At 51.7% G+C, this 22,080-nt stretch overlaps 2 protein-coding genes across 15 annotated transcripts in view; one reads left to right on the forward strand and one right to left on the reverse strand.

The window, feature by feature from the left end:
* The window catches only part of MAP2K4 (mitogen-activated protein kinase kinase 4), a 76,475-nt gene extending 61,205 nt beyond the window's left edge, over positions 1-15,270 (forward strand). For both annotated transcript variants that reach the window (XM_048323591.1, XM_048323592.1), the window contains 7 exons: positions 1,020-1,139; positions 1,881-1,932; positions 2,335-2,462; positions 9,772-9,849; positions 10,801-10,949; positions 11,471-11,516; positions 12,292-15,270. In XM_048323591.1, coding sequence (XP_048179548.1) covers positions 1,020-1,139; positions 1,881-1,932; positions 2,335-2,462; positions 9,772-9,849; positions 10,801-10,949; positions 11,471-11,516; positions 12,292-12,405 — 687 coding nt within the window. In that variant the 3' untranslated portion in view covers positions 12,406-15,270. The remainder of the gene's footprint in view (positions 1-1,019; positions 1,140-1,880; positions 1,933-2,334; positions 2,463-9,771; positions 9,850-10,800; positions 10,950-11,470; positions 11,517-12,291) is intronic.
* A 5,567-nt stretch (positions 15,271-20,837) lies between these two features.
* MYOCD (myocardin) overlaps positions 20,838-22,080 on the reverse strand; it is a 223,788-nt gene continuing 222,545 nt past the window's right edge. For all 13 annotated transcript variants that reach the window (XM_048324019.1, XM_048324013.1, XM_048324020.1 and 10 more), the window contains one exon: positions 20,838-21,868. In XM_048324019.1, coding sequence (XP_048179976.1) covers positions 21,300-21,868 — 569 coding nt within the window. In that variant the 3' untranslated portion in view covers positions 20,838-21,299. The remainder of the gene's footprint in view (positions 21,869-22,080) is intronic.

The following is a 22,080-nucleotide window of genomic DNA, read 5'->3' on the forward strand; positions in this document are numbered from 1 at the left end:
CAAATGAGCAGCAGAAACTGGAGCTGCCCATGGCTGTAAACCAAAGTCTTCTTCCCCAGCCAGACATCCCACTGTCAGCTCAGCCCTTCCTAGGAAAGCAACTCCCCTCTTCTGGGAAGGGGGAGGCTGTCCTTTGGAGTCAGCATCCCTCCTTTGACAGGAGGTAGTGCTGGATTTGCTGTCGCCAGAGCAGCAGCACCTGTGACACTAGTGGTACATGGGGTCCTTCCTGCAGTTTGCTGTCAGTGTTGTGCAAAGGGCCTTGCACATGTGTGAGCAGCCCAAGGCCAAGTTGGGAGGCACTGCTGCCTCTGCCCACACCAGCATGTGGTGTTTGGCAACACCTTTACTGGGCACCTCTGTTCCCCCTAACCCAAATTTCTGGGCTGGAGCAACTTGGCAGGTGCAGCTCATTGGTTTGTGTTTCACAGAAGGTCAATCTGAGTGGCAGAAAAGCCTTTTCTGGCCTTAAAACACGTGGCTCTACAAGCTTTTCCACCAGCTAAATTTAACTGGAGAATTGCTCCTGGCTCTCCTGAGCATGAGAGAATGAGGAGATTGTTTCACACCAAAGTCATTTGGCTGTGCAGGATGGAGCTGGGGCCTTTGCCACTCCTCCAGCAAAATTCCTAGGGTTCTTAATTTTATTTCCATGTGTTAACGTAGAGTTGGGTTGGTTTGTGTTTTCTTTGGTCAGGAAAAATCTGCCTTCAATAGGGTAAGGACTTGGGGAAGTTTCTCCTCTATTTGTTGCTTTTACCACAGGAGTGTGCAGTTTGTCCCAACCAGCGTGTCATCCCATGCCTTGAGCCAGATGTGAGCGGGGCAGGTAGATGCCTCTGCTGTGAATGGAGTTGGGAGCAAATTGCTAAAACTAATCAAGCTGAATTCCAGCCTTTCCATCGAATGCATGTTGCTGTTAATGTATTTCATTGGATTCAGCAGGTCTCTGTATGCTCTCTGGATTTGTATTTCTCATTTTTATCTCAACAGTAACACAGATTCTTTTCTCTTTCCAGGGTGACTGTTGGATCTGTATGGAGCTCATGTCTACCTCATTTGATAAGTTTTACAAATATGTATATAGTGTATTAGATGATGTTATTCCAGAAGAAATCTTAGGCAAAATCACTTTAGCTGTGAGTATTTCATTAAACCTTTTTGTTGAAGATAATTGAAAAGTTCTGATCACTCTCCATGTGAAAAGCTGGTTGGTCTGTGGAGTACAACTGCTGCTGCTGTTTGCACCACACTGGGAATGGTTCTCCAGGGTGCTCGTGACTTTTCCACGGTGTGTTACATGGTGTAAAAGGAGGTCCTGGGGTCAGTAATCAGTTCATAAACAGACCCCAGGACCAGCATCCTGCTCTGTCTGCTTGAATGTGGGCACCAGCAGCACAGGCACCAGCCCAGACCAGAGAGGCTTCTGGCAGTCTTGTGCAAAGGCTCCCAAAAGCACTGGAGAACCTGGCTGATGTTTTCTTGATTTAACCTGCAAGTTCTGGCCTAATGAAAAGTCAGGTAATTGAAATAGTTGTGACCTGCTGAAAAAAAATACAGCATAGGGCTTGAAATAAATTATTGCTCAGGATAATTAACAACAGAGATTGTTCAGGCTTCACCCCTTGCTTCCCTCTCCCAGAGTGGGATCTTTCCAGGTCACAGGGCATGTGTGTTCACTGAAGTCCATGCTCTCTCTTATATCACCTTCTGTTTGCAGAAAAAGATCAGAGAAAATTGCTTTTATTACGTGGCACATTACAGCATTGATATCTCAATGTATTAAATGCTTTTCCCCCCTGTTCTTGGAGTTCCAGAAATTTAATAATCACAGGACTCTTACGACATCTGCTTATTTTTCATCTATTTTTCTTTCCTAGACTGTGAAAGCACTAAACCACTTAAAAGAAAACTTGAAAATCATTCACAGAGGTGAGTTCTTCGTGTCTTTTTTTTTTTAAGTTCATGTCTTTTCTTCTTTTCTGTTAAAATAATTGCAAGAATTGTTAGTGGCCTTTAAAGTGTAAATAGCACCTGCACCGCCGCGGGTCTGAGTGCAGGTTTTGAACAAGAGCCTGTTCTGTTGCCCCTCCAGCCTGTGCTTTTTCCATGTAAGTGTGATTTTTGGGTTGGTTGGGCATCTGCTTCTGCCTTTGGGCACGTGGCATCTCTGGGGCTGGCTCCATCCCCTCGTGCTCCCACAGGATCCTGGGTGCCAGCGCCAAGGGTGACGGCGACGGCGCGGCACTGCCGGCCTCGATCCTCTGCAGCTGCTCTGCTTGAAATCGAAACCTCCAGCCGTGACTTACTGCTTTAAATTTCTTTCCCCTGCAGACATCAAACCTTCCAATATTCTTCTGGACAGAAATGGAAATATTAAACTCTGTGACTTTGGCATTAGCGGACAGCTCGTGGACTCCATTGCCAAAACGCGGGATGCAGGGTGCCGGCCATACATGGCGGTGAGTGGGATGAGCCCTGGGCTCTGTGGGATCTCACCCCCCCCCCCCCCCCCCATCCTCAGCCTGTTTCCTGTGGGATGAACACCCCTTTCCTGGATGAAACTGAGCTCTGGATTGAGCGCTGCTGTGGCAGTGTCATCCAGGCTGTGGCAAAGTGACCAAATTCCTGGGTTTTTGCTGGGTTCCTCTGCTGCTGCCAGGGCTGTGGTGCTGGAGTGGAGAGGAGCTCTGTGCCTTCCAGCAGTTCCAAAACACCAGCACCCGGGGGAGCAGGGCTGTCAGAGTGCGGGTTTGTCTTGGTCTGCAAGAAATCCATTTGCTCTGGTAAGATTATGTCACAGGAGTTATTGCAGAGCAGAATTATAGTGATTTTTGTAAACCACTTTAATTCCAAAGTGTGCCAGAACTTCATTCCAGGAGAATGTGATTCTGGAGAGCAGCAGTAGCAGAGCAGCTGTGTGGAAATTGCTGGGGCTGAGTTGTGGCTCCTGGGAGTCTGTCCTGCTTGTTTGCTGCCCTCCCCCTCCCGGAGAGAAAAGCTGTAGTGGTGATTTTGGAAGCTGTCTGAGGGTTTTAAACCCTTCAGTGCTTCTTCAGGGTGCTTTGAAAATGCATCTCTGCTCTCACATGAGCCAGGGGTACCTTGTGCAGGGAGCTGTATGCCTGCTGCTGTTCATATAACTTCAATTTTAGTGCCTGTATTTAATTTTTGTTGCATATTTGTGGCTCTTTATGCTGAAAAATACTGTTTTCTGAATTCTTTTTATCTACCACCATGTAGAAAAAAGGAAAATACCTCTCTTTTAAGGTAGGGTTCCCATCTGGCCCAAGCCATGGCTCTCAGATCGTTTTTATCTGACTGTGGTGTCCAAGGCAAAACCTGTCTGCCCTGACTCTGATCTTTCTTTGAGCTGTGGGTAGGTGGTCAGCTCTGCTCAGGCTGTTGGTATAGTTATGCTATGACAGTTCCTGACAGGTCTGTAAATAGCTGCAGTGCTTCCTTTCCCCTGGGACGTGGGTGGGCGAGTGCTTCCTTTGGTTTTCCTTCTTCCTGTCTGTCTGTCCATGTGCTCTCTGTGATTTGTGCAGCTCCATCAGCAGCTCCAGACTTGGGTGGACTTTTAAGTGAGCAAAAGTGTTGCAATTCACTTGGTGTTTTTCAGAGCCTTGGCATGGCACAGGGTTTGTGGGGCAGCCAGCAGCTGGCAAGCGATGTGGGAGACGACTGCCCTCTTCCCTGCTGCCCTCCAGCCTCAGTGACTCCTTTCCAAGTACATGAGCGTTTCCATGTACTGGGAAGCCTGGGAAATGGGGAGATGTCCCCAGTGTGCAGGCACGTCTGCCAGCTGTTTCTCCAAGCCAGCAGAGGCTGTGCCTGAAGGGATGCTGTGATCAAAGCTGGATATACCTGGGAAGGAGTCAGGCCGCCACATTCCTCTCAAAAGGAAAACAGTATTTTTTTTAGTGTAAAATAGGCCAAGAGTAGTAGCTCTATTCAGCCAGGGAGGCTCTGCTAAGGGCTGCTGGATGCTTCTCCCTGATGATAGTGTCTTGTTTTGCAAGGCCCACCAACCCCATGGCACTTGCCCCCTGAAGGAACCTGGTCCCCACATAGCTGTTGGTAAGAATGACACTGCATGTCAGCCAGTCTGGCTGCGAGTGGTCTGAGGAGGCAGCAGAAGCCATGTCCAGCTGCCAAGCAAGTGCTGTGTGCTTGAACCAAAATTGTTGGAGCTGTCACAGTGAGCGGCGCCTCAGCCTTGGCGCTGCAGCACTGGGAGTTTGTTTTGCTTTTGGCTTTCAGTTCCCCTGCAATTGTTACAGTGAGCAAAGGCCTACGTGTTGGTACCTCGTGTTCTCTGAAGGAAAGAAAGGCAGGACCAAGTTCCCAGGCAGCCACTGACCCCTGGAGCAGCCTGGGCTGTTCTGAGCCCTCCTCACCCGTGCCCTGTGCTGGGGGTTTGCTCCAGGTGGGGTTCCACAGCCTTCACCCAGCAAGGAGCTGAGGTTGCTCCTGGCCAGCCCTGCACCCTCCCTGTGTCCTGCTCCCTGTGGTCCCTGCCTTGCCTCTGGCTAGAAGTGGGCTCTGTGTGCCAGGCTGGGGCTGGTGGCCTTTGTGACATGACTGCTTTTGCATTCTCAATGCTGCGGTGAACCCAGAGAGGAAGGGTGAGACTGAAAGTGCTTGGTTTAGGCAGGGGCAGAGGAGGGGACCCAGCCAGCATGAGGATGGATGTCCTGCCCTGCCCTGCTCCTTCGAGACCTCCAGGAGTAGAGTGTGATGGTGTCACTGTCATCCTTGGTCACTCAGGTCCTTTTTCCAGGTCAGCTTGGAGCCTCTGGCTGCAAAACTGTGGCTTCTCACTTCTCCCTGGTGAAGGTGGACAGTCACTGCTGGCATCGGTATCAGGGCCAGCTGGATGTCCTTGTGTTCAGATGTTCAGGCAGAGATCAGGCCATGTAAGGAAAAGGAAAATTTCCCAAGGCAGGTGACAATGACAGCTCTGACCCCTCTTTCCCAGCCGTGGAGGGGAAGGCTGTAGGGATGCAGGAGTTCTCTGAATCCTCTTCCCAAGCAGAGCCACTAAAAAAAAGAGCCTGTTTGAGCTTTGCATTCCTGTCCCAATGCCCAGGTTTTAACCAGGCTCAGTCAGTCAGTTTTCTTCACTGTGGGTTTGAATTCATCCTCTTGGATGCTCCTGAATATTACTGTATGTTGGACTTTTTATTTTTTCCGCTTGCCTCTGAAACTTGGCACCCAGCCATAGTTTTTTATGACTGAGAAAACAGATTTGGGAGGAGACTGAGAGACATGTGGCACCATCCCTCTGCAAGCAGGGCAGACTGAATGCAGGCTTTGCTGCCTGTGATGAAGCAAATGCTGGGGAGATGCCTGAGCTGTGAGTGCAGCCATCCCCACTCGTGTGCCACTGCTGCCACCCACATGCTTTCAACTTGGAATGTGACCTCTGCTTACTCATTCACTGGCGAAAATCGTCCCTGAGGTTTGCCCTGCGTGGGACTTCTCCTGTTCAGACGTGGCCCCTGAGATCACACGGTGTGGAGCCTGTGCCTGGCAGCCCTGCTGTGTTGCAGTGGGGATCCTGCAACACGCATATACCAAACCAGGAGTCCCGTGGAAAGGAAATATATACGGACAGACAGATTCTTGCTAGCTGTTTCAGAGAGATGTTTATTTCTCCACCCGCATGGCCGGAGCTCTGCCCAGGAACTGTTCCAGTCACAGGACCAAGGGTCCTTCTGCCCGCACAGGGAACACAAACCAACCAATGGGAACGAGGCTGAGCAGGGACAGGGAAGCCCCGTGTCTGTGCCCTCAGGGCCCCTCTCCCAGGGCTACACGGCAGGGGAGGGACCCCAACACTGCTGCAGTGCTGAGCCTGGGCTGGAGCCTCAGTGTTCCCACCCTTGTCCTGCCAGGGACACGGCAGGATGGGATTTTCCTCCTTGGCCCTTCAGATGCTTGGCTGCACAGGCAGCTTATAGCAACCTGTGGCAGGAGCCACCTGTGTAAGCTGACTGCTTGCCCAAAGTGTTGCAGGCAGGACGTGAGTTCTGTGGAAGAGAGTATTAAAAGCAGGGGAAAAAACCATAATTTTGGCTACTGGGATTTAAGGGGAAGTGCCTAAAAGTCAGGTCTGGGAGATAGCTGCTCTCAGGAGACACTGGGTGTTCAGCTGGAAACAGCTCCTGGCTGCTGCAGATTTGCCGTGCTCAGGGCTTGACTGGCTGTGCTGGGGTGGCCCAGGGTAGCCCCTGCTGCCCTGATAAGCTCCCAGAAGGCTGATTGGAAGCCAGAATGTGACCATCAGGGTGGTGAAGATGCCAAGAGGGATGTGTGTTAAGCTCTAGGGTACTGGATGCTGGCCTTTCAAAATAACACCGGACAGGGAAGATCTCCGAAGTCCTGCATTAAAGATGCCTCTTCAGGTGCTGGAGAATCTGCCACAGTGCCCATAAAGTTGTCCTGGTCATTCATTATGCTCCTAATACCTCCATTTAATATGAGTAACTCTTGTGTTAATGGCTGGCTGTGGGCTATGGTTTCTTCTCCATTTGCAGAGTTAAGGAGCCCTGTTCTTGTCGGAGCCCTTTGCCCCAGCAGGTACTTTCTGCCTCGGATGTAGTCACCTCTTGAGCTTTTCTTTGAGATTAGGGGCTGAGCACCTTATTCCCTTAAGGCAGATCAGCTTGTGTTTTATGGCTGGGCTATAAGCTCCCATTTTTTCAACATCCTTTTGCAAATGTAGACCCTAGAATTGTGCAAACTCCCTGTGTTGGTCTCACCTGTGGTTTATGTCACAGGAGCAGCTGTTCCCACCATGTTGCCCCAGCTACACACTGGTGCTCCCCTGGGATTTCCTGCTCTCCTGTCCTAGGATCCTCTGTCCCTCCTGAGTGTTCCCTGTTCTTTGTCTGCTCCTGTGAGTCAGCAGCCAGCCAGAACCCAGCTTACCAAACACTCCAGACACTGGTTTTCCAGGAGTCCTTATGTGTCACACTAGCAATAGGTTTTTATAAAACTCTACATTTAGCAACGCTTATTTTATATTTTCATGGATATTAGTAGCCGTAAGCTAAGGCCACCTTTGAGGTTCCACTGTAAATCCTTCCCACTCAACACACAGCAGTTCCACTCTGAACTCTGTCAGGTGAAGCATTTACTGATGCAAATTATTTGTGCTTGAGTTGGTTGGGGTCCAGACCATGCCCTGCACTAGGCCAGCTTTATTATGGCCACATTTGCCTTTTCTAACAAGACAAATCAGGTTGTTGAGAATATGCTGTGCCAAGCCCAATGGGACCTGGTTGCCTTCAATAACGTTGCTGTCAATCTTTCTGTGACTAGCAGGTGTGCTCTGTCCACCAGCCCATCACTTTCCTGCTGTTGGGATCAAGGAATTCAGGTGTGGTTAGGAAAGCCAGCTGGGAGGGGATGGCAGCCCCATGCGAACGGAAAGCAGTGTCTCCACCTGGAAAATGCTGCTGGAGAAGTTTTTAAATGAAAGGTTCTCTCAGAGTAAATATGTAAAGGAAATAGGAGGGGAGGAAAGGCCATTTTCTGGAAATATGATCTCTGCTGATAATCTCTGGGCAGTCATGGGCTTCATGGCTGGCCTGGGCAAGGGGGAGGGACAGGAAATTAAAGAACAGAGGGGATTTTGAAAGGAACATCTGAATTCAACATCCAAGCAGAGATGAATATTTTGGCTGAAGTATTTTTTGATACACTACTCTGCTCTCCTGTCTAGGTGCAGAAGTGATGCACGCAGAGCCAGCGTCTCTGCTGCTGTCCTGGCGGTGCAGAGGGACTGGGCAGCTCTTCACTCATCACATCGTGTGTCCTTTGCTCTTCTGTGTCACTCCCTGGCCAAGGAGCTGGGTCATTTCCCTGGGACCAGGGCAAGCTGTGGCATAGGATGCTGCGTGACCCCTGCAGTGACTGTCACTGCCATACAGACCCAGAGGGAACACAGTGTTCACAGCTTTGTCCTTGGTCACCTGGAGAGGAGGGTATGACCTTAGAAGAGATTTTACCCAGCACAGTGTGACTGTGGTGCCTCGGTTGCTTGTGTGAATGACTCACATCTGTGCTCCTAAACCCAGGCTTTAGCAATGAGCTCAGCTTCTGTGAGTCCTGTGTGCTCAGGAGGAGATCCCAAAGCTTAATAAGCTTCACTGCACATAAGAAGCAAGATTCACATGAAATTAGGCACTTCACCTCTAGCAGCCCCTTGGCAGCCTGTACCTGTCTCTGATGCATCCATACCCCGTCCCTTCACCCCATGAGCACATCCAGAGATGGCTCTCCACCTCAGCCATGTTCTTTCCTGCTTGCACTTGGCATCAGAAGGACACCTGGCCTGAGCCAGGCTTTGTCTGCAGCCCTCGTCCAGGTCCCCAGAGTGTGACATGGTGACTCTTCCTTCCTTGGTGTTAATTGCTCCCATGTGATCTACATGGAAAATTCTCAGCATTCTTCCTGCTCTGTATTTAGATGGGATTTATTTTGGTCTGTCCTGCTTTCCCTTTAACTGTGCCACCATGGTCTAGGGCCAAATCCCCGGTGCTCTGTTCGGTCACAGGAGCAGGGTGCCCCTCGTGGGTGCCTGAGACACCAGCTCTGTCTCACCAGTGCTGCCCATCCCACCAGTCCCTTTGAGCAGTTTGGCCCTGCCCAGAGCAGCTGCTCCCTGTGCAGTCCCCTCCTTCATCTGCAGCCTGGCAGCTGCTCTGCTGTGGCACATCCCTGTGCATTTGTGGTGTGGGGGTCACAGCACTGGCCAGGCCAGCATCCTCGTAATTTGATGTGTCCAGAGCTGGTGGCAGCTTCCAGACATCATGATGTGTCCCCAGTAGAGTTCAGGGCTGGGTCAGCTGCTGCTGCACTTTTCTGCTGCATCTGCCATGAAATTGTATTAAAATGTATCTTACAAAGCAACCAGGGCTTTCAGGATATTGCCTGTACCCCTTAATTTAGAATTTATTGCTCAGGTATCTTTATTATTGTTGTAGTCAAAACTGAATGAGACCCTGTTTCTTTTGACACGTTAATTATTATATTTTTAACTGAAGAAGGCAGACTGAGGTTTCTCATAAAGATGACATGCAAGGCATAAAGGTGTTTTTTGCTGGTTCATCTCTGGATAACTTGCTCTTAGGTGTGAATCACCCATGTCTGGCTCAATATTGCTTTCTATGAAAGGCATTTTGGATGTCTTAAAGCCTTGTAACATCATAGTTGCCTTCAAGGGGATGACCAAAACCTTGTTAAGAGGAGATTTTCTTAAAGCACATTGTTTTTAATAGTTTCTTAGGTTTGGCAACCAGCACTGGATGGGGAGAAGAGTTCTGGTAGATGCTGCTAAGCCTCACTCCCCAGGGTGGTGGATGAGATGTTGATTCCAGTTCTTATGATCCCTTGGGAACAACTTGGCTGTGAAAACAGAGAAAGTGAGACTTCGTGCTAAAGAGATCCCAAAGTTAAACAAAACTGAATAAATAAGACAGTCACAATTTTTCAAGGTATTTGTGCAAAAAGAAGAAAAACCCGACGCATTGGACTGTGATAAGTTGCCATTTCTGATCCCTTTTACACCATACCTCCATAAAAATCAGTGTTTTAAGTGATTCCTCGAGATGTTTCTCTGCTGGGGTTGGATGGCTGCCCTGGCCACAGGTTTGCCTCCGGAGCTGTGCCAGGCTCAGAGTTCTTTCTAGGTTTGCAGATGCTTCTTGTTGCTTCCTGCACGGCACAGAGCTTGACTGGTCCTTCTTCCTGTTTCAGCCGGAAAGGATAGATCCCAGCGCGTCCAGGCAAGGCTACGACGTGCGCTCAGATGTCTGGAGCTTGGGGATTACGCTGGTGAGTGAGGGGCTCGGCAGCCTGGCTGCCCTGTGCAGCGTGGGGGTGTCACACGTGGGCAGCGCAGCCCAGCTCCTGTGGGTGTTGTGATTGAAATGAGCACTTCAGCCTCAGGAACAATCTGAATGCTCTCCTGGTAGATGGCTCTCCTGAGCCCCTGCAGCTGTGTTTTGCAGAGAGCAAGATGGGAGCAGGGAAGAGGTGTTGGATTGTAAATGGATTTTGTGTTCAAAATCTGAGATGAGGAGGGGTGCTGAGCGTGGTGGTGCAGAGCAGAGCACCCAGCCTGTGTGAATAAGCCTCTGACAGCCCTGGCAGCTGCTGTGCTTTGGCTGCACAGAGACTTTGGTTAATCCTGGATTCTGGGATTCTGATTCCTCACTGGCTTAACCACAGCACTGCTACCTGCACACACTGATACAGTGAGAAGCTCTTAACTTTCTTCAGGTTGTGAAGCAGAAGAGAAAGCACAAGCAATTAAGTATGAACCAGTAGCTTCTGTTTTCACCACTGATGTTTAAAAAACCTCATTTTCATTATCCTGTGAGGAGCAGGGAGTTGGATTTGGGAATCCTTATGGGTCCTCTCCAACTTGAGATATCATATGATTGTATTATTCTCATTATCCATTTTCTCTAGTGGTTGTTAGGATGCTTGGGAAGGGACTGGAGGATTTTATTCTCCTGCACTGGTTTGTTTTGTAGCCAGTGGAAGAGCAGACATGGCCAGCACAAAAGCATGGCCTGGTCAGGGTAAATCTGGCCATGTTCCTCACACAGGCAGCAGAATTTACTGCTGGGTAAATTCTGCTTAGAATCATATAGGAAATAGGATGAAGGATCTCATCTCAGTCTTTCTTCTGGGGGGTTCAAGGTCGTTGCAGGCATTTTCTTGCCCTGACTGAACTTACCTGATGTAAACCTGCCTGGTGCTGTTGCTGTCTCTCTGCAGTACGAGCTGGCCACGGGGCGATTCCCCTACCCCAAGTGGAACAGTGTATTTGACCAGTTGACACAGGTAGTGAAAGGAGACCCACCACAGCTGAGTAACTCAGAGGAACGGGAGTTTTCCCCAAGTTTCATCAACTTCGTCAACTTGTGGTAAGTGTGTGCTGCTGAAAGCATTTGGAGTTGGCTCGTTTTCTTGGCTGGTGTTTGGCAAGGGTCATGTGTCCAGCACTTCCTGGCTTCTTTTCATGTTCCTGCACCAGCATATGGGTGAGGACCTCTCACATTTTAGTGGTTTGGAGGTGATAGGGGATTTGTCTGGGTTGGGACTGAAGGGCAGACCTTGGAAACTGCTCTTCAGGAAAGGAATTAGGAGAAAACCTCTGAGAGGCTGTGCTAGAGAGAGGCATGGTAAGGAGGGAAGTTTCCATGGCAGGACATTTGTGTCAGACACAGCCCCAGTCCCTGCCTGCACAGCTGGGATGGCTGAGAGGGAGGAGGGAGGGAGGGAAGTTGCTCCTGTGGTCACTCACAATGCAAGGATGGGTTTTCCAGAAAACCAGAGGTGGTGAGTCCCACTGCGACAGCATCGTGTCCTGTAAAAGTTTGTGTTTGATGTCTGTAATGTTTTCCCTGATCCCATGTTCTCCTAATTATCTTTATGCTTTCTTTAGCCTTACAAAGGACGAGTCCAAAAGGCCAAAGTACAAAGAGCTTCTGGTGAGTTCTCAGTGCTGCATCTGTCAGTGCCTCCAGCACACAGCTCACACGGGGCTGGGCTCAGGCAGAAGTGAGATCTGAAGGAGCCGAGCCCTGGATTTGGGCAGCAGAAGGGCCTGTCTGTGGTGGGGGTCTAAAGGAGAGAGGGCAGCAATGCTTTTGGCCTGGATCAGTCACATGTGGCAACTGTGCTCCTTCAGGGAGCTCTGGGCACCTGGAAGGCACCTCTTCAGAGGCCCTGGTTCCACAATCAGCCCTGGGGTTTCACATCTCCTGGTGTGAAAGGGGTTTGCCTGATGTCCTGGTCCAGAACCTCCCTGATGAGATCAGCTGCTCTGATCTTGCCAAGTGCTGCCTGCTGTGGGCAGAGCATAGGGTCAGGGCTCAGGAGAGCAGGGCTTGGGTTTGACCTCTGCAAGCCACTCCCTGTGACTCCTGTCACTCTCCCCACTGTGACAAAGCTCATGATGAAACCTCTCTTGAAAGTATTTCAGTAAATATCAATGCTACAGAGGAGCTGCTGGTCCTGCACCCTCACTACCTCCTGCCTGTCAGCTCCTGACCCTCTGGAGTCCTGTCCCACCTCCATTAACCTCCCACGTTACAGACGTGGATTCCCAGTGTGGAAAAGCCATGGCCCAGGCCATGTCCTGGTGTCCTACAGCCACCACAAAGCCGTGTTCTTGCCCCAGACAACTTTGCCTGCTCAGTTTTTATCTGAGGAGCGCATGCCAGGAGGGTGACCGTAACTTTGTTGTTTTTTATCTGATTCCAGAAACATCCCTTCATCCTGATGTATGAGGAACGCACAGTGGATGTTGCATGCTATGTTTGTAAAATCCTGGATCAAATGCCAGCAACTCCCAGCTCTCCAATGTACGTGGATTGATACTGCTGCTACATCAAACTCTAGAAAAAGGGCTGAGAGAAAACAAGCTGTAAAGAATTTTCATCACATATTGCAGTGTTTTTAATGCTCGCCCAGACACCATGTGCAATAATATTGGTGTTATTTCCATCCTGTCTGTATACTGTTGTCACATATAAAGTGCATCCCTGTAATACCTGATCACACAGTGTTAGTGTTGGTCACAGAGAGACCTCATCTTGCTCTTTTGTGGACATACTCATGAAATGTGGAAATAAGTACATTTATTTGTTGACCGTGATTGGATAGCACCTAAAATTCATTTCTAGACTCAAAACTTGGAGACTCCTCAGCAGCTACTGGAAAGATTTTTCTCTCAAACTCTTCCAATTGTTGTTTCAAGTAATAATAAAAAGCAAACAAACAAAAAGTTAGGCGTTGTCTGTCTGAACATTAAGAGACTTTGCCTGGAGGGAGAAGAACTTGCTTAACCAACAAGATGCTTTGCCTTCTGGAGCTGGAAAGGCAAAGGAGAATTTTATTCTTCACAAAGTGCAATAGATTTACTGCTATGAAATTCTGTTGCTTTACAGTCGCAGTGTACTTTCTGGGGACAGTGTGCTCAGCTGAACTTCCTGTTAAAGAGAGATCATGTTAAATATAGTGAATATGTCTTTACCAAAAATATGTTGCGTTGAAAGAGGCTAACATTAAACTATTGAGATGGGACATAATGTATTCTTCCTCCTTTTACCAAGCCAGCCACTCTTCACTCTTAACTAGGTGTCCTGTAAATTGTTACCTGGTAAGATAAGACCTTTGACCTGAAGAATTATTAAACTACTTGATTGAATTTAACCTGCTTGTTGACCTGGTTTATAGTGCACAGTGCTCACCACCCACTGGCTTTGCTTTGCCTTCACCCAGTGCCATCCACAGAGGCTGCAGCTGCTTGAACGGGCCACCAGCTGATGGCTGTGAGTGCTGGCCAGTGTTTCTCGTGTTCCTGCTGTCCCCAGCCCTGGTGCTTGTGCCTTTGGCCCAGCCCAGCCCTCCCAGCCCCATGTCCCTCACAACTCCAAACCTCAGCTCTTCCTTCTCGCCAGTGCAGGCAGGATGGAGGGGTGGCCCTGGCTGCCACGGGGCTCTGTGCCCGTCACACCCTGCTGAGCTTGCTGGAGACAGTTCGCCACCGCGGGGAGATTGAACCTCTTCTGTGACCTCCACAGCTCTTGGTGCTACACCCAGAGCAAAACTCTCTGAGACTGTTGGGTGCAGAAGGAGATGAGGTGGAGATGAAGGAGCACCTAACTCCTCTCAGCTGGCCCAGCAGGGCCAGGCAAGCTGTCATCTTCTGGTCCATTCCTAAGTGAAACAGCGCATCAAGCTTTTCTGGCTGTTCAGTTGACATATTTTTCAAAGATTAATTTTTCCTGAAAACTTTTTTCCCCCCAAATACTGCAGTTTTCAGGTGTTTAGTAGCACACCAGGGATAAAATGGAGGCTGCAGGGTCTCTGCTTTCCATTTTGAGCTGTCTGATTTAGGTGCTTGGTAGGACTTCATCAGTGTTAGAGCAACCTCCCATCAGAGCTCGGCCGCAAGCCCGGACCCAGGACGCAGAGGGAACGGAAACACCGTGGTGCTGGCAGGATCCCAAGGAGGGGCTCCCCACGTCCAACCAAAGCCACCCCGTGCCAACAGCCCAAGCCGAGCGCTGAAGACCAAGCAGCACATCCCAGCAGGGAAGGAGAGCCGGGGCCGTGCCCCAGACACGGCTGGTGCCTGTCGGCCGCAAAGGCGACGCGTCCCGCTGGCTGCCGGAGCTGCTCCTGCTGGCACTGAGGCTGGTGTGGGCCTCTGGGATCCATTGGTCCTGCCCTTCCTGGATTATGTTCCTCTTGGGCTGCTCCTCAGGCAAGGCAGTCAGCAAAGTCTTCCCCAAACAGACAAGGCAGAGGTTTCTGCAGGAACTGCTCCTTCCCGACGGCTCTGGTGCATCCTGCGTAAGGATCAGATAGACCCAGCATGTCTAAAACAGTCTTTCTGTCCCCATCCCCAGAGCCTCTCTCAGGTAAATCCCTGTGGAGCTGTGACTCCTCTCTCCAGTCTTCAGCCCCCAGAATGAGACTGCAAGTGCTCCAGGCTCAAGGGGTGCTGGCTGTGGGGGCTGAAGAGACCCACACCCAGGAAGGGCAGCCACGTGTGGGGCTTTGTCCCTCCCTTTGGGTATTAAAGTCTGACTCCCTTCTCCCCGGTAGCAGGGAGCCCAAAAACCTTTCAGAGGGCCAGCACTGAGATGGATCCTCCCCAAAAACAGACGTGACTGCCTTGCTCTGCCCTGTTGGGGTGGCTGGGTCTGTGCTCTGGTGCTGACCCTTCTCTAGCCCAGGACCAGTTTGCTGGGAGTGGAAATGCAAAGGTTTGGACTGCCAGTGACAGGAGTGAGGTGCTGTTGCCTGAGTGGCTGTACAGGACAGGTTTAGCCTATTCAACATAGATTATTATAAATTATTAAGGGTGCACCATTTATTGCAATGTATCTTTATTTAAAAAAAAAAGAAAAAAAAGGTGTATAGTGTTCAGAAGCTGTGAAAATAGTGTAAGAACTGTACATTGTGAATTCTGGTTATTATTTTTTTTTCTTGTACCATAGAAAAAATGTATAAAAATATCAAAAAGCTGATGTTGCAGGGATGTTGCCTTATTGTCTGTAAAATGAAGCTCAGGAACATAACTGCTTCAAAGAGCTTCCGAATATTTTATCCGGTATCCTGGTTTGACTTCCTCCTCTGTTTAAGCTATTATACATGGATCAGAGTGTTTATGTAACAGTTCTATCCTTTTGCCTGCAGGTCAGTTGTAATAAAACTAAGATGCGACTGTGACCTTGTTATTTTCATTTTGTAAGGTCAGACATGAATGGGAAGGTTCACTGAGAGCTGTGGAATACCTGCCTTCCAGGCGTGTCCTCCAGGTGGAAGAGGAAAGCAACCTTCAAATCTGCTTGTGCCAAGTGAGAGACGTATAGGGAGCCCTGGATTTATTTTCTCTCTCTGGAAGATTGCTGGGCCCTCGGTGTGTTCGGGTGCCTCTCAGGCGAGCGCTGTTTGCAGCACAGGGAGGTTCTGGTGGCTCAGGACACCTTGTCCCTGTGAGGAGGGCAGATGGCCGTGCCCACATGCCAGGGGAAGGGCAGCTGCTGCTCCCAGCTGTGATGGCTGCTTTAGTTTTGCAAGAGCAGTCAAGGTCTGCAGGACCCACATGATCTGAGAGTCCTGGCTAAGTCCTACTGCCCGGTGCTGGGATGTGTCTCTTCTGCCTGGAAGCTGTAGAGGGCTTGGAATCTGTCCTGTCAAGGGGGCAGAACTGGGCCCCAGCAGCCCCACTGGGAAAAAAAGAGTGTTGGGGGAGAGGGCCTGGCCACGAATTCCTGTCCTGCTCCAGTGGGCTGGATGGGACGGTCCAAGAGTGCTCAGACCAGAGAGGGGAGAGCCAGAGCATCCTGCAGGGATCCTTGGTCATGGCATAGCTCAGGATCTGGAATAGTTGGGAATGGATGGATCACCTGACACCAGCTCTTGCAGGGTCTCATCACTTGGAGGGTGACAGTTGTGTCGAGAGAAGGGAAGGCAGGGAAGACAAACGGAGCTGAAGAAGGTCTTTCTGTGTAGAGATGCACAGTGTGAAAGGTTCACGCAGCTCAAGTCTGTCAGTTTGCCTAAATTCTGTGTTCCCACCACACCAAGCCTTTTTCTGGAGCTCTTTGTTGCCAGCACAACACTTTCAAGATTTTTGGGTCACCTGCTATCCTCACTCTTCAGTCAGAATCCAAGATCCCTCATTTGGTGAAGGAAGAAGACAAAATCTGAGCACACACCAGGGAGGGTCCTTCCTGACTGGGCAGCCACCAGAGAACACAGCTCCTCACCTCACAGCCCTGTGTTCTGTGAACTAGGAATGCTCTGGGATTCTGCTCCTTTGGCACTGCCACCTGCCTTTGCATCCTGGGGTTTGCCCTGAGGAAGCTGGCACAGCTGAAGGAGCTCACAGGCGCTGGTGGCTGTATGTGAGTCCATCCCTGCATGGGATGGTCCCATGCTCTGCAGGAGGGAGTGGATCCCTCTCAGCTCTGTTCCCCTGTGACTGGGGCATACTGGAGGGAATGTTATCTGTGGACATTTCAGTCCCTCTCAACTGCTCCTTGTTGAACTCATGCTTCATTCCCTCTCTGGGGTATTTTCCTGCCTGCAGGCATTTCACTGCCTTCACTGAGGATCCCTCTGTGTCACTGCTGAGGCAACACAGAAAAACTCCGACCTCATCCCCTGGCCTTCATCCCAGCCCTGTCTGTCCTTTGGGGTCCAGGCAAGTATAAATGAAGGGCTCAGACCTGTGTTCCGGGGGGGTTTCCTCTGTGCTGGCACTGCTGAGGTGCCTCCAGTCTTGGGGACAGTTCTGGGCCCCTCAAGAAAGGCACTGAGGGGCTGGAGCGTGTCCAGGGAAGGGAATGGAGCTGGGAAGGGTCTGGAGCCCCAGGAGCGGCTGAGGGAGCTGGGAAAGGGGCTCAGCCTGGAGCAAAGGAGGCTCAGGGGGGACCTTGTGGCTCTGCACAAGTCCCTGACAGGAGGGGGCAGCCGGGGGGGTCGGGCTCTGCTGGCAGGGAACAGGGACAGGAGGAGAGGGAACGGCCTCAGGCTGGGCCAGGGGAGGCTCAGGGTGGACAGCAGCAGGAATTTCCCCATGGAAAGGGTGCTCAGGCCTTGGCAGGGGCTGCCCAGGGAGGTTTGGAGTGCCCATCCCTGGAGGTGTCCCAGGAAGGGCTGGAGGTGGCACTCAGAGCTCTGGGCTGGGGACAAGGTGGGGATCAGGCACAGCTGGGACTGGATGGCCTGAGAGGGCTTTTCCAGCCTCAGTGATTCCATGATTCTGTTAACACAGAGGTGCTGCTTTTTAAAGCAACTCCATTTCCCCTTTGAATCCCGATACAAATCACACGTGGCCATTGCTTTGAGCGTGGTAAGGGCCCAGGGAAAGATGGAGTGGCTGCTCTAAGGAACAAGAAAAGGAAACAGCTGTTGTATTTTTGCTTTGTGTTTACAGCTGTGCAAGTGCTTGGAGAACGAGGTGAAGCACAAACTCCCCCTCCTGGAGACACACAGCACCGTTCTGTTGGAAATAGAAGAGCAGGACAGTCTGTGGCTGCTCCGGGGGGCATCTGCCAGACAGCCTTTGTCTTGGCATGACTCCTGTGCCACCCATCAGGAGAATGTGGTGTGTCCAAACAGCAAAGCCCTGCTCAACCGAGCGGGAGAGCTGGGTGCAGGGGTGTCACCCTGCAGGTGTAGCTGTGCCAACAGCCCCAAAAGCACACACAGGCTCGAGAAGGCCAGAGGGGTTTGGTGTGTGTAGGAAGGCAGCTGAGAAGATTTGCTGGCTTGCAGGACTGTGTGTGGTGAAGCCTGTGGTATCTGTGGGGGTGTCCATGCTGTGCCTGTGGGTGCAGAACCAGAGCTACACTAAAATCCACCAGAGAAGGTGCTCTGAGTGACCCAGCACCTCGTTAGACACCACACACCTGCTCTGGCTCTGTGGCTGTTGTGTCCTGTTGTCCTGGCCAGAGCACTCCTCGCTCTGAGGCAGAGCACCCTGCCCTTGACTCAGCCTCCCCAGGTGCTCTGCTCCAAACCTTGGCACCTGACGGGCTCCTTCCTGCCCTTCAGAGCTGTGGCTCCCTGTTCCATTCACTCTGCTCTTCGCCTTTCACAGCAGGGACACTCAGCCTCCCCAGCTGCTCTGCTGCAGGGGGAGCGGCACGGGCAGGCTCTCCTCAGCAGGCAGACAGGGCGGGGGAGTGCTCCAGTCCACTGATATTCCTGAAATAATCCTAGGCTGAGCCTTGTCTCCCCATTCTCTGAGTGACCACGACCTGGCCCAGCCCAGGCAGTTATCACAGCACGCCTGGCTTCAGGGTGTGGGCCAATGTCCAATTTAATGTCCAATTAAAAGATGTTCATAGGAACTGGTTATTTGTTCATTGTTTTAGATTCACTTGAGCAATGTCTCAGGGCCATTTCACCTTTAGCCCACCTGGGCAGTCCCTCCTTGCATGCAGGTGGGTAAATACCCGGGGAACCTTTTCTAATCCAAGGAAAGATGTGATGGATCTGGAAACAGACACCAAGGGCTGCTGTGGAGAAGGATGCAAGGTCCCCCGGGGTGAGGGCCCAGCCTGCTCTGCCTCTGGGCAGTGGGAGGTTTGGCTGTGGCAGAGCTCTGCCTGTACCCAGCACCCTGCAGCCACCAGCCCAGTGCTGACAAAAATACCAAGGGGCTTGGGCAAGGGCTCAGCTCTGCCTTTTGAGGGGGACCTGACCCAAGGAGTGGGGCCTGCAGGAAAACAAAGCAAAACCAGAGCCAACAGAAGAAAAAGACAGGAGACTCTGGCTGGTGTGTCCAGAAATCTTCCAGGAGAAACTGCTGCCATGAATGAAATTCTTCTGGCCTTGAAGGACTGTAACTGTCCCAGAGCATGGAGCTGGTGGCAGATGGGATAGCTGTGGCTGTCCCACAGTGAAATCAAACAGCAAACCACGAGCAGACAGAGTGGCAAGACACGGGTTTTAATAATGTAGGTGTTGCTGGTAACATAGGTAAGGAAATGTGCTTGCTTACAGGTTTGAAGCTGACAGCATCCCTTTAAATAAGGAAATACATTTGCTGAGAGGAGAAAGTTACCTGGAAAGCTCTGTACAAGGCCGCAGTGGAGCAGCTAACACTACTCTGGTTCAAGTGCTCTGAATATTCTCCACGGACTGGCTTCAAAAAAATCTCTCACTTAGAAAAAGAAATTCTTTTTAAAAAATGCAACCTGTGATTGTCTATCCTAGCAGTGCCCTGTGACATTTGTACAATAGAAAAGTGGTGCTTTAAATAGTGACTTGAAAGCTACTGCCACGTGCTTTATACAGCATGCAACAACACCAGGGACTGGGGACACCGCCCGGGCTGCAGAGCTGCCTCCAACAGCTCCAGCATCCCTGGGGAAGCACCACGGGAGCCACGGCCAGGCTGGACCTCCTCCCAGCAGCTTCATCTCCGTGTGCTGTCCTTCCAGTAACACAAATATTAAATACACTCAGTCTGTAAATAGTTTAACAATCTTTGTCAGCAACAATATTTACTTTGGCAAAACCAGAGTTGCAATGAACAGACGTGTCCATCACACAGTCTGCAGCAAGTTCTTTGGTGGAAGCCAAGAAGTGAAGCAAAGGCTCCTTCTTGCTAGAGCCTGAGGAAGAATATTGCACAGAGACTCATAGGAGAAATGCTGGTGATTCCAAACGGGAGCATCACTGCGGGAGAGCTTCCTTCTCTGCCGGCATCGGGAGAACGGGCTCCTCCAGGCTCGGTGATTCACAGCTGTTCTCCGGTAGCCTTGCTCTGGGCTGAGGGAGCAGTGACGCTGCAGTAAACTCGGGGAGGAGGGGATGACGGCTGGGGATCGAGGAGGGGTGGGCAGAAGGGTGGAGGGGAGGATGGCAGAGGAGTGGAGGCAGCACCAGCAGGCGCTCACACGAACCCGCAGCCACACCAGGGCCCGCTGAGCTCTGCCCCAGAGCGCTCGCTGAGTGTCCCTGCTGGGCTCCCTCCGCTCCCGGATCGTGCGAGGGGCTGGAGATCATCCTCACCTGGCTGTGCAGAGAACAGCCCCTCCAAAGCCTGGCTGGTTCTTTCATACGACTTGCTCCTACCTTGGCCGAAACACATCACTCATCTCTTTGTGTGCGCCGTGCTAGCGGGGACACGGCTGCTCCACTGGGATGCCACATCCCCGCCATTCCTGCACCTGCATCCTGAACATCTGCCTCCAATGTCCAGAGCTCTCTGCTCCAAGGTCACCTGCTGCAGCCTGATCCTGTTCAGAATGCAGCCAGGACGGCTCCTGGGCTTTCAGCCCCTCAGGACATGCCAAGGTGCCACCACGAACACGATGATCTCCAACTCTGATCCACCTGGAGCAGAGCTGTGCACGGATGAGGCAATGCAGCTTTGGGCAGGAGGGAAGCAAGAGCTGGGCTGTGCAGAGAAGGGTGCTTGCTACCTGGCTGGGCACAGCTCCCTGCTCCTCACCCTGGCATGGGCATGGCCAAGGTGAGCACAACAGGTTTGCCTGAAAGACTGGATGAGGAGAGGAGAGGAGAGGAGAGGAGAGGAGAGAGGAGAGGAGAGGAGAGGAGAGGAGAGGAGAGGAGAGGAGAGGAGAGGAGAGGAGAGGAGAGGAGAGGAGAGGAGAGGAGAGGAGAGGAGAGGAGAGGAGAGGAGAGGAGAGGAGAGGAGAGGAGAGGAGAGGAGAGGAGAGGAGAGGAGAGGAGAGGAGAGGAGAGGAGAGGAGAGGAGAGGAGAGGAGAGGAGAGGAGAGGAGAGGAGAGGAGAGGAGAGGAGAGGAGAGGAGAGGAGAGGAGAGGAGAGGAGAGGAGAGGAGAGGAGAGGAGAGGAGAGGAGAACAGTGGGCTCTCCTCTCCATGATTTCCTGTTGCCACCCAGGTGAGGTCACCTCACCACACAGTCTTGTCATGAGCTGCTCCAGTTCTCACGAGAGTGACTGCTAAAACCGGGGCGGGGGGGTGGGGGGGGGGAAGACTAAAGAAAGAAAAGTGAAGTTCTTGTCAATCCAAGGATGTGTTGTTTCAGGCACTGGTGTCCTCTGTGGGGTTGTATCAATGGAGGAAAACCAAAGTACCAGAGTTGTTGTGCTGTCATTTTCAGTGACTGGAAATTCAAACAAGTTTATATGCTGGGAAAATGACTCCAGTTTCCCCTGAATGAGGCACGTTAGCCCTGCATGTTCTCTCGCACGACAGGAACACTGTGCCGCCTGCTGCAGGCTCACAGCATCCTGCCCCAGCGCATCCCTTCACCACTGCTGCAGGTGCAGGTCCATGCTGGTGTTCAGGTTGAGGTCGGCAACATCCAGGAAATCGATGTTGAAGATGCTGGGGCCGGCAGGGGTGAGCGAGCTGAAGCCGGTGGCAGAGCTGGGGGGGGTGAGGTCCAGCCACTCCATTGTTTCCCACGGAGACTCAGTGAAACTCATTTGTAAACCGGAGCCTTCGGCAGGGGAAGGGGAGAGCTGCGTTTCCATGGGCGAGAGGGGAGTCTGTAAAATCTCCTGGGAGTTGAGCAGTTCATCTGCGGCTTTGCCGGAGAACCCCTCCATCATCCCTTCGAAGTGGGGCTCCTCTGCCCCCATCTTCAGCAGGGCCATCTCGCTGACCCTGCCCAGGGGGCTGTGGGCGTTGAGCAGCACCTCGAGGTGGGCGTCGCTGCTGCCCGGGCAGTGCTCGAAGGGCAGCGGCGCCGCGGACCCCGGCTCGAACGGGGCGGAGCCCTTGGGGACGGAGGCACCGGAGTTCCCTGTAGACACCATTATCTGAGGTACTTTCTGGAGGCAGGACCGATCTTCCTTGGCATTGGCTGGAATTTCTGTCAACAAATGAGAGGGATTTGAGGTGCTCTGACAGTGCCCGCCGCTGCTGGGCACAGGGGCACCACCACAGCCCTCCAGCTGACCTCTTGGGCATCCCCAGGGAGACTTGCTCCCCACTCAATCCCACTGGCACTGCTTGCCCACCCTCCCTGCGGGAAGCCTCGCTCATTCCTGCTTTCTGACCTTGATCCCCTGCGTTTGGACACAG

The sequence above is a fragment of the Corvus hawaiiensis genome, chromosome 19 (assembly GCF_020740725.1).
Source record: "Corvus hawaiiensis isolate bCorHaw1 chromosome 19, bCorHaw1.pri.cur, whole genome shotgun sequence".
In the NCBI taxonomy this organism is placed as follows: domain Eukaryota; kingdom Metazoa; phylum Chordata; class Aves; order Passeriformes; family Corvidae; genus Corvus; species Corvus hawaiiensis.